Here is a 12,245-nt window from a genome sequence, read left to right as displayed (position 1 = left end):
ATAGCAAAAACTTGATGCCAGTTTGGATGACAAAAAGATGGTCTGGCACCAGAGCACGGTACCGGAATTAGAGGGACAAGTTTCTATTTCCAGCCTATCAGGAGCACTGGGTAAGTTTTAACCTCTCTCTGCCCCAGGTCCTGGTTTCATGATACAAACTGTTCACCAGTACTCAAGAAACTGATGAGGCTTAAATAATTTTTTTAAGCGGGGTCAGCTCCCTGCCTGCTTCACAGCACAGTTCCACAAACATCAGGGTAAGGGATGTGCATCAAGCACCGGCACTGGCAGCTGCTGTGGGAAATCATACAGTGACAGCCCCAACGTCCCCTTCTGACATTACAGACTGGAGTGTTTCTTCTTAAACAATAAGCTATTTAAGAGGCACAAAACCAGTGCGTGTTAAATTAAGCAATGTCCTCTGAAAGTCTGCAATACACCACTTTAATATAGCAGATTTCCACTTTATATGTGCACTACTCCACCTTAATATTGGTGGATGCCAAAGTCTCAAAGGGCTGCTTCAGAGCTGCTACAAACTGCTTCAATTTTCAACAAATTAGGTAGAGCCCTCCGACTGTAGGAAAATCACTAATGTAACCCTCACTTGAAAAAAAAATCCATGCAGGAACTCTGAAGTCTAGTTTCTAAGTTTAATTCTGTCCCAGAGAGAACACAGCGCAGCTTCACACCTTCATAATTCTTCCTAGCCCTGAGCAAAGAGGGAGCAGAGAGAGGAACAGTTCCAAAATCACATTACGTTGCCTGATCAACATACACAACTGCTGGTGTCCCACAAAGAACTAACAGATCCCATGATAAGCAAACAAAAACCCACCTGTCAAGTCCTACTGGTCTGGCTTACAGCCAAGTATGTTGATCTCTCTATCATTATTAGTTCATGGTTGGAAAGAGTATCCTAATAGCACTTGCTCAAGTCTGGAAGGATTTATCTGTACTCCCCACAAGCTACTATAAGATTAGGGAGCAAAATTAGTTCTATACAGTACAGTAGCCTCATCAAAGAAAGAGGGATACAAAGAAAACAGGAGAGGTCGCTCAAGGGAAAAGAAAGAAAAGGAAAAAGACAAAAGGATGAGCCAATAAACCTTCAGTGCAGCACTTGGAAAAGAGAGACCTGCTAGACAGAATTGGAATGAATCCCTTCAATAAAACAGCATTTTTTTTCTTGTCCAATGTTTCCTCTTTGTAGTTCTCACATTTAAAAAGAAATGCAACAGCTGGAAGTCTGACCAGCTCACACCAACAGTACTTATAGACCCCTTTGTTGATGGACCATTGGTTTGGTCCATAGGATGGGTGACTTGGAAGTTATCATTTTCATCGGTAACATTTATTTGCTTTTTTCAATTGAGGTCTGACTTAGCAGATTTCCCAATTACAGAGAAGCTTCAAAGCATGAAGCATGTTGGCAGTCCCAACAGCATGACTGTGAGGACATTTGGAACTTGATTTTAAAAACAAAGTGTTTTTAAAAAATAGTGGGAGATTTTAAAACAAGTTTTGGCCACAAAAATAATATGGAGGGACTGTTTGTTTTTATAAAGACTGGATCTCAAACACATGTTGCTGTTATACTGCAAATAGCCTTAAAACATCTGAGCCAAATCACTGGCCTTGACATACACTGCTTTCTGATTTTCTATTTTTCCCCCTTGAAAAAGTTTGTAGCCAATACATACACATGTACATAACTCAGCTCCCTTAAAGCACAGGTTTTTGTTTTGGATCCTCAGATCAATGGGAATAGCACTGACATGCAATTATTTTACAGTCGCTTGTGAGGAACATCCAAGCTCAGCCTCATCCTTATCTCCTGTCTTCAAAGTGCTCCTGGATCCCCCTGCTCCTCTCATCTATCACAGAGATGTACTGTGTCTCATGAATCTGAGTCCCTTGATGAATTTAGGGCGTGACTTGCAGGATCCAGAGACTGAGATACCCTCTGTCTGAATCCTCAGAGGCTGAAGAACATGTTCACAAATTATTTTTAATAAAACTACACAGGCATTGGCCTTCCAAACCATGTGAACAATGAGGATGCTTTCATTAACTCTTTTTTGGTTAATACTCCAACAGTCCCACGTACATGAAAAGGTAAAAAACAGAACCTGGAGAGCAAGCCAGGCATGGGTCACACTGTGGGGAACAAAAAAACCCATGAGCAACAAGAGGAGAAATCTTAGAATTAAATATTTCATACAACTACACCACCACCCCCATGAGATCAATGTTGACTCCTCTCCCCTAGAAGAGCCTGGCCCACTGCATTTTGAAAAATGCATTATTTGGACACTAGGAACAGAGCAAAGAACTCACTGCTTCTTCCTTATCCCTCCACACAAGATCCTGGAGATACAGCAGCTAATGACTCCTGACTCAGCTCTTCTGCTCTTCCAAACATGGCACTCTCATTTACAGGACAAATCCCCACACGGGGAGAACCATGCATCTTAATCAAGACTTAGATGCAAGTCTCAGGGCAGACTTTTGCACTTCCTTTGAACAGCCTGTTTAATTTTGGGAAGCACTCCTTACAACAAAGTTTCTCTAATGAGCCTCCCTCCTAACTCCTCTCCGTCTCCAATTTCACAACTTCCTTGAAACAAATGGAGCGTTGCTCTATAGAAAAAGCAACACTAGGTCCCTATTCAGCAGAAATGATGGAAAGTTTTCTGAACTGCAGTGTGCGGCTGCTTTGTCCCCCTTTTGTATCTGCACGGCTAATTTTCTTTCACAGGATGGAGAACTGTACATTGATTAAGACAAAATTTCCCCTACTTGCCCGCAGACCACACTACGAGCCTCTCGACTTGCTTTGTAGTTCTATGTGAATTCAACCATGATACAATTTTCAGAGCAGACCAATTTGAGAGGGAGAGCAAACACGCAGGAGGAATGAACTAAAAAATCACTAGGAAGTAGTTACTCAGAGACAGTTATGTGGTTTGCTTTCAGCTTTTTTCAGTAGCTACTAACAAAAAGCTGAACACATTTGCACAGCCAACTTGGGAACTATTGTGCTAACTCACCAGAAGAAATGTATGCTAATATAAAACAAATGTTTTACATGGTCCCTGCCCTCCCTCCTCCCTTTACCCACCTGATCTACAGTGATCCAGAGTCACCACCACTACCACAATTTTCTCTTCTGTGGAGACACCGCTTGGTTGAGCACTGAATGATATTTATACATTTGCATATGTATTCATCTATAAATGTGTGTACAATTTTTTATATATATATAAAAATCACGCTTTATAAACCCAGAACAATCATTACCTACAATATTTGCATCTCTTTCCATTCCCCTTTCATCATCACCCACTTCCAGACGTATGGATTAGGGAGGTTCTTGTCTTTCTGTGGAGTACCTGGCATGTATATTCTTATTTTAGCCAGAGCTCCTGGGACCTACAGAGGCATATGTATTTAACAGAACAAAAATGGCTAGATGAAAGATACAGAGCCTCAACATAGCTTATGGCTATTATATACACTTGATGGGCAGAAATCCTTCCTGTCCCAAGTGAATTTAAATTGTTTAAAACAGCCTGCTTATGTTAACTAGTAAGGGAACTTGTTCCACGCCTTCACAGTGCCCTGCACAATAGAGGCCATGGCTTGCCATGTTCAGTACATAATTTACAGGAAAACTATAAACTGAGACTCCCTAAATTCATTTTCCAGCACCACACCAAACAGGCACCTGAGCGGAGCATTTCACCTTTCAGCCCAGTTTCCAACCGGGAAAAGAAGGCCACACTAGTTACTGTGCACCATTACACTGTGGAATTGCAGTTAGTTACTCCTACAATGAGCAAAGCATTGTGTTGCCAAACTTGAGAAAACTTCCTTGGGTCCCTCCCCTGGCGAAGAAAACCTAAACAGCCAGTGAAATACTCCTCTGCAGGTCTAATTTCTTCCACTGATGTTAAAGAAAGTTCAGTTGCTCACTTCAGTGTTGTATGATGAAGTCCTTAACATCTTATTCACTTAGCAAATAAACCATGAGCAGATGTATGATGGCACACAGCATGTCCTCCAGAACCAATACTTGTCAGCAGCACGAGGGAAGGCTGACCTACACTTGCAGGGCCAAACCCCCTTGTTTATAGAGCTTTTCCCTTGCAAACATCTGGGATTTAATGATGTAGTTTATTCTATTACCTTTCTCCACCGACACCATCATTATAAACTCTTGGTTGAGGCAGAGACCTTCACACATGTTTCTTTAAACACTCAATTTGCAACTGAAAATTTTTGGCTCAAGCTACTATTCTTTTGGTGTTTCTAATGAGAAGGCAAAACCCAGCAATAGTCAGGTATCTCTTCACCTACTCCCAGCAAAGAAAGCAACAGGATATGTAGAGTCTTGGTTTTCCTTTCACCCTTTGTCTCGGATATCAAAGCCTGCCACCAGGTCTTTAAATATTTGACAGAATCACAGAAATCAAATATTGAAATGATCTATTAGGTCCTGTCTTGTGGGATCATCTCCTTGGGCCAGATGAAGGTTGCTCTCAGCAACAGTTTTCAGAGCTTTGTTGTGTTTGCTTTTTACTGCCATACCTCAATGCACACATTTTATCACAATTAAAAGCTTTCCTGCTTTCAACTTTACTTGGATTTTTTATACAAGAGGAAAACACCAAAGCCTTTCAACACAGTTTGTGAAGAGAACACAGCAACTAAATTAAGGGAACCAAATGTTTTCTATCCGCGTAAGCATTATGGCCCAGTCCAGTCTACATCATCAGATTTTAATACCAAAATACATGACTGATTATACATTCTTCACTGATTGTACACTTTTTTTTTAATTTATAAATTAACCCTTAGTGAGTTAGTCAGATAAATAAAATCAGTCGGTGAGTTTATGTCAGTTGTTAGACCACCTCATGAATAGTATAAGTCCTGTACTTGCACTGTTCCCACTGATACAATGCCCGGCTGGGCACGGTGAATTCCATACAACAATGCTGCTGATCCTACAGAAGTGACCGCTGTGGCCACAACTTTAACCTCTTCAGCCCAGGGATCACAATAACTGAAAGTCTCTTTTCTCTCTGACAATCCTCAGCATGTTTGAAATCGTCCCTTTTGCCACTAGCCGGGATTGCAAGCTCAACTTTGGGGGTGTATAATACATACCCTGGCACACAAAGCTACACCAGCCTGGAGAGAGCGGAGGCAATGCATGCCACAGACCCAGCAGCACCACTGAAGTTTATTTAGTGGTTTATTTAGTTATGAGTGTAAAAGCTGGGATTCAATGGTGATAGACCGCCAGCCTGTGGCATGCAAACTGAAGAGGGGTCAGCTAAAAATAAAAAATAAAAGTATATGTATCCAGACTAGCCATTACTGTTTAGACATAGACACCATGCTTGGCAGGGACTCCATACCTACCCTGGGAGTTCCTGGGCATGCTGTGACAACCAGGAAGACAAAGGCAGTGCAGACATCAATTACAAGTCAAAGGGCAAGACACTGCAGATGCCACAGAAAAGCAGATACTCTTTTAAACTCAATCAGTGCTGACCCAAGCAAACCACTAAAAAAAAAAAAAGTAATCAAAGCAAGAGAAGAGAGCTTGTATTGATGCAATTGATGCATACATTAATGTATGCTTCCTCTTTCTCTCCTTCATGTGTTTCATAGCTTCCAAAACTACTCAGCGGTCCTTTCTTCAGATTATATTATTCTTCACAGACATCACACAAAGACAAAAATCAAACAAATGAAAAAAAATTGAATGCTTTGGCTTTCTAACATCAAAGACCAAAGCAGATGATTTCATTCAGTCCTTGAATTCAGCTGTAGCAAAGGCTACAGATGGTCAATGGCTACCACAGAAGTCCTGGCTTTCAAACAGCTTGGTGAGCAAGGCAGTTACCTTTCTCCCTGCTCAGGCTTAGGCTAATCTTGGCAAGTATGCTTCATTTGTTCGTTAGAGCAATCAGCATAAAGCACTCACATAGGTATGTATGTTTGAGATTCAAGCAGACACGTCTGGGAAAACACGCTTTTTCTTTCCTGCCCATCTGTGACAGATACCTCTCCGTGCTGTAGCCCAAAAGCACTGTGGTGGAAGAAGCCAACACAAGAGGCCTGGAAAGCATCAGTTGTTCTGTATAGCTACCTCTTCTGGGCATGAGGAGTAATAAGTCACTCAGAATCACACAGTCTGAGGAAAAACTAGTAACAGGTATTGTGCTGTCCCAACACTTACCACTTCATGCACATGTTACTCCCCATAATCAGTTCTTCAGCTCACTTGACCCCTTCTTTTTTGTGTTGTTGTTTTTAAAGACAGTTCTGCAGAGTTTCTAGAGAGCTTTGTGATTCACATTTACATGACTAGCAGCCAGGGAACAAGAAGAGTGTCTGAGAGTCTCACCTGTAGCCCTGTCTGGGAGTACCCTTGAGATACACGGTTTACTGGCTGGAAGACTGACTCTAGTTAACTACAGAGAAAAAGAAATGGACAATGGGGTAAGTTCTCTGAAATTCTGGGAGCCCTGGAAACAAGGGAGTAGAGAACATGAAAGAAAGAAAGAAAGACATAAACCAAGATACCATGCAAATCTAAAGAAAACAATCGCAAATGTGCAAAAAGTTTTGGAATAAAATCAAGCCCCAGTACTCACTAGCTACTGCTGTGCACTTGTTTTTTAAGTAGTCATATGCATATACTAACATTACCAGTACACCACCATGGCATGCCAAGAGAGAAAAATAAGGAGCCTGCAGAAATAACACTCAAACTTTTAGTGCAGATATGGTAGATGTTTAAGGAGATGTCAAGAGGGCCAATGACCCTCTTTGTCAAATTTTAAACCAACTTATGAAGAGAGGACAGTGACATTCTGTTGTTCAGAGTTAGCAATCGAATCTACCTTAGACAATGAAATTGTGAAGCTTAATAGTTATTAAATTACAACAGAGTTTTTCTTCTTTCAAGAGTTGCCTCAAGTTCCTAAGCAGGCCAGTAACTTCTCTTCTCCATTTGTATTCTTGGCTCACAGCCATTTCAGAGATCAGACAAATTCCAGCTGCTAAAATTAATCCAGTGTCTCAGGTTTAAAGAATATCCAGCATATCTTTCATATGGAGGTAGGAGTCTAGTTATAACCATTATTCCAACCATGCAGTTTAAAGTGTTTGTTCTTTAAAGCTACTGTATGGCAAGAGTGGTGTTTCATCCACACACTACACATAGGTGCACATTTGTGAACACTAATGTGCAGGTCATAAACATTACCAAAATAAATTACAGCTGGTATTTGCATTTTTTAAACAATGAAAACAAAAGAATCCAACAAGATTGTGTGAATCACAATCCAACAAAAAAAATCCAACAGCAATGTTGCTTCAGAAGTCTGGTGAAACATTAAAACAAATAGACACCTAAGCCCAAGTAACCACAAACAATGATCAAAAAACACAACTTTTTTTTTCTCTCCTTATTATTGCCACAGACTGGAGTTTTTTGAAGGCAAATCAAAAAAGCTAGGCTACCAATTGTTGTTATTTCCTTGTGACTTATAGGTACCCAAATAAGGAGATGCTACAACAATCACACTAGAAATAGAAAATAAGATTTCAGAATAATTTAAGACCAAAGGCTCCGTAACTTCCTATGGAATTTACATGCTTTGGAAAAACCCAGCACCATCTCTTTAAAATGTTTCATAACAAACGTATTTCCCCTGATTCGAAGAAGAAAAGAGAACAAATGACAGGTTTAAACCGCACCAGCATACTATAATGACAAGCACTTAAAAAACCAACAAGTTTACACAGAACACAACATTTTTCAAGCTATGTTCTTTCTCTATTGACTCCCACACACATTCAGATGCAGAGACTTATGATGATTTCATTTCACATTCGCGAAACATCATTCCCCTCCCAGGTTCAGCAAGGCATTGAATAAGTATTGAAAACACTGTGCTTCATAAATGCAGATACCTAGAGGTTCAGGCAAGATCTGAGGAGTCTGCTGAAAAAATGCAGGGACAATCACAGGAGATATAAATAAAACAAGATCTTTCATCTGCTTTATTTAAACATTAGATTGTGACTGTAACATATATATTAAGCTAAAACTAGAAAAAAACTGTCAGCAATGATATGCAACATGAAAATTGCTCACCAGCTTCCTGAAGTCATCAGTAGATAATTTAGAGTTTTGGCACGGGGACAGGAATTGCCCCCATGCGTCAATGTGGCTGTTACGGACAGCACAAATTCCACAGCAACAGAAACGATTTGCCATAAGAACCATGACTTTTCAGGTATAACTTACAGTCTATTTCCCAAATGTTGTAGATCTTTTGAATCAAAGTTTCCACCTGCGATGCCAGAAGTCATCAACCGTATTAAAAAAAGACAGTAGGTGACAATGTTCTTGACCAAATTACACGCTCAGTACAATGACTCCAAAGAGAGTTTGTCCAAACACAATAAAAAAAGACCCATGACATGTGGTCTGTGGCCAAGAGCAGATACACGGATTGCTGAACCAGCTGTGCGAAATGGCACACTTTTACATTAAAGTGAATCTCAAAGTTAATTACGGTTGTTATTTCTGCTCCATTGTTTTATAAATCTAATTTTATTTATAAATATCCTCCCACTTTGCTGGCCATGTACACAGGAATCTCCACCCCCTAATACTTCAAGGGACATCAATCTTGAGGAAATGCAACTCCCACACTTTGACTGTTACACAGGAAAAACAATGTTGTTATGCAACACCATGTTGTTCCAAAACATCTCAAAGTCAGACCCTCAACTTCAGCAGTTTCAGAGACCGAAATGGCAGTTTATCACCTATGGAAGAAATTCACAGAAAATTGCAAACAGGGTCCAGATAATTACAAGGTTTATGCATGAGGCTCCTCCACAGGAAAAAGAGGTATTCCATACCTCCAAATGTGCACATGCAGGTATTTAGGAAACCCATAAAACATAGGGCTTCCAAATACCCTCATATTATTTCCTAATTTAACTGCAGATTGACCAACAGAAATGCTACCAAACAGCACTCTCCACACTCTTCTAACATCTTCTGCCAAGGAGGTTTGGGGCTTTTTTTCCCCCCAAACTTATAAATGGTCATAAATTAAGCAACATTGCCAAGTTTTGTTTGTGAAGGAAGGTTATCAGAGATAACCCCCCTCTCACAGATAACCCCAACTGAACAGAAATGAGGCAAAAGTTCCTCTCTTTTGTTTTTATTAAACTCAAGTGTAATTTTTAAAAATTCATCTTTCAGAATGCAGCGATTGGGCTAATTTAAAAGATAAATCCTGCCATAACACAGGTAAACAAAGCCAGTAAATTCAAAACAGCAAGAATGCCGTTAATCATCTCAGTGAAGGATTGCAGCTAACACATCCAAAACTCAGCTAGCTCCACAGTGATGACTTCAGAGAGTGCAGTATCACTGTTCAGTAACAATTTCAGATAAACAGTAAATAACACATCCATCTTCAGTAAAAGCAGATTTCAAAGAAACATACAGCATAATCTCCTATTCAAAATGTAGCTTTTCTTAGAGTTAAAAGAATTTCTTTTGTAAAAATTGCCAGGAAACATTTGATCATTACGGTCACCACTTCTCTGGTTTGTGTCTTATCAGACAGACAGGCAGTTTGCAAAGCTTTGTGCTCAGTCTCTCTTAGCAACCTTTCCTCAAAGCACTGACCTGGCCTGACACTGATAAAGGCTGTGGGGAGAGCACAGGCAAAAGGTGATACGGCTCCAATCATACCTTTTACAAACAGATGCTCTACAACAGATAAAAAAAAGAAAAAAAAGGAACTTGATCAATAGAGCCGCCGCTTTCCAGGATCACAAAACTGTATGTAGGACACCTGTTAAGAGCAAAAGCATTCACTGTCTTTCAAACGGCCAATTATCCAGCATGAGATCAGAGTCCGGTCAGCACAACTACTAATTAGGGTTCTCCCAGCCTTTTTAATCCACAAATTGCTTCTCCATGCCTCCTCCAAGATTCTGAGAGTTATCACAAATGTCTACAAACACAACTGGACAAGTATTTCAAAGCAATTCTGTTCTGTATAGGGTTAATCCAGTGCATTCAAAATAACTTACCCACTAATAGCTTCACATCTCTGACAGTGAAATCCGGGTCAGGCATTCTGTAATTAACAAAGAAAGCAACGTTAAATACCATCAAGATAAGTATGGGTACACTTATGTTACCACAATAAAAGAGAAATAAATGTATAGTGCTCTTTGACCATAATGCAGTAGGTGGAATCGAGCAAGGCCACTATGAAGAAAGGACAGCGCAAGTTTTAATGACATACATAACATCTTGCACTGGCAAGCGTAAGATTCTCATAATGAAAGAGGAGAAGAGGTGTCTTCTCTAGCAGTAGTGGAGTGGAGGGAAGGGAAGGGGCTGGGGGTGATTTCAGCAAAATCCTAAACCTTTATAGCTCATTCATGCTAAGCAACTCTCAGTGCTTTGCAACTGGCGGTGCCTCATGTACATTCCCCGAGGTTAGCATTACCTCACTTGCCGGTGGATACAAACTGAGGCATAGATCAGTAAACCAATTTGTTCAAAGTCACACAATTGTAGGTTGGATTCACTGCTTGGAAATAAAATGTAAAAAATAATTAATTAAAGCCCCTTATTTGAATGACTATTCCAAACCTCCTTGTCTGTCAGAAGACAACCTGGCTGTGTTTGGTAGGCAGGGAAATTCTTGTTCAATTCAATTTGGGCTAATTCAGAGCTAAATTAAATGGTAGCATAATTGGTTCACCGATGTTGATGTATTTATATGATCACTTCTAACACATACAATGTTTTAGGGTTTAATGTAATTAGACAATAGCCTAGTACATCAAGTGTGTGAGTTTTACATGTCAGGAGGGACTAAAATTCTGCAACACATAGACTGGATGGAAAAAGAAAACAAAAACAGTAGTGACTTCACCTTAATGACAGTATGTTACACTTCACATCACACAAAAACTGACTAAGGAATTGTAATGACAAACAGCCCCGTGGGACCTGCCAGCTAGGTGCTTGCTGTGTCCAACTTGTACTGCCCTGGGCTGAAGATAAACAACTTGCTTCTGGTCATAAAGGACTTTTGACATAATTCAGTTCGAAATCAGAATGATCCAGCCCATAGGCAAACTTTTAGAGCAATAGCTTTTACTACTAAGAAAACACTGAAAGGTAAAGTTAAAAAATGCATTTACTCTCATGCATATATCTTGAGAACTATTTGCCAAATTCTCTTTGTCCACTTTCTTTTACCCTTATCACTGTCCTCTGGTGGGATGTGGAGGCTGGACAATATCTTTTGTTAGTTCTCCGCCAACCCTCACATCTTTGCATTTAGTTGCGAGGGCCCCACAGCTTTGGAATTCACTCCCTCGCCGGAATGAAACAGCCTGAATCTACTGACCTTCAGGGTTCATTCAGAGCTCATCTTTTTTTCCAAGCACTAGGAAGTCAGAAGTAGGGGAAGGAGGAACTATTTGTGGGTGACAAGGACATGCAAGGATTATCTTCAAATGCCACAGCTTGCCTGTATTTTATGTCAGACACGCAGAACAATTAGATGGGCCATCTTTTTAACATTTGTATAAATCAAAATAAAAATCAACAACCAAGATAGATAATAACCTTTACCCTGATGAATACAAGCAAATCCAGTCTTTCCGAGAGCTTCAGCAGCAGCGGACAATCAAAATTACCCAAAATGGAAGAATACAATGCTCCCTAACAATAAAATTGCATGTTTAGCTCTTCAGAGAGCACACCTGGCATACCCTTGGGTTGTTTTTTTCTCTGCAATCTGAGGATGTATGATACATTAGAGAAAGAGTACACCAAGGGAAGAATTTCAGGCTTGAGCACAGCAGGTTTCAAGTACAAGAAGCCATTTTGTAGTTGGGTTGCCTTGGGAGGTCCAGCTTTAATTCAAACCCATTCTGCTGGCTGCTGAGACCATAGACGACTGTACTTCTTCATCTCCAAACCCACCCAGCATAACTGCCACACTCACTCTTACACAGTCAGAGCTGGTTTGCTACAGCACTATGATGGCCAAAAAAAAATGTTTTCTTGAATGTCACCAGTCCTAAACTAATCAGTAAGTGTTGGTTCATGTGTTTTTCTGCATGTAAATCCAGAATACCAACAATGCAAGAACTGAACAGAG

At 40.2% G+C, this 12,245-nt stretch overlaps 1 protein-coding gene across 4 annotated transcripts in view; it reads right to left on the bottom strand.

Annotated features, from left to right (window-relative positions):
• KDM2B (lysine demethylase 2B) overlaps positions 1-12,245 on the bottom strand; it is a 126,434-nt gene that overhangs the window by 98,248 nt on the left and 15,941 nt on the right. For all 4 annotated transcript variants that reach the window (XM_075110731.1, XM_075110733.1, XM_075110732.1 and 1 more), the window contains exon 4: positions 10,150-10,196. In XM_075110731.1, coding sequence (XP_074966832.1) covers positions 10,150-10,196 — 47 coding nt within the window. The remainder of the gene's footprint in view (positions 1-10,149; positions 10,197-12,245) is intronic.

This window comes from Phalacrocorax aristotelis, chromosome 15 (genome assembly GCF_949628215.1).
Source record: "Phalacrocorax aristotelis chromosome 15, bGulAri2.1, whole genome shotgun sequence".
Lineage (NCBI taxonomy): Eukaryota > Metazoa > Chordata > Aves > Suliformes > Phalacrocoracidae > Phalacrocorax > Phalacrocorax aristotelis.
This window is presented reverse-complemented; position numbering and strand designations above follow the sequence as displayed.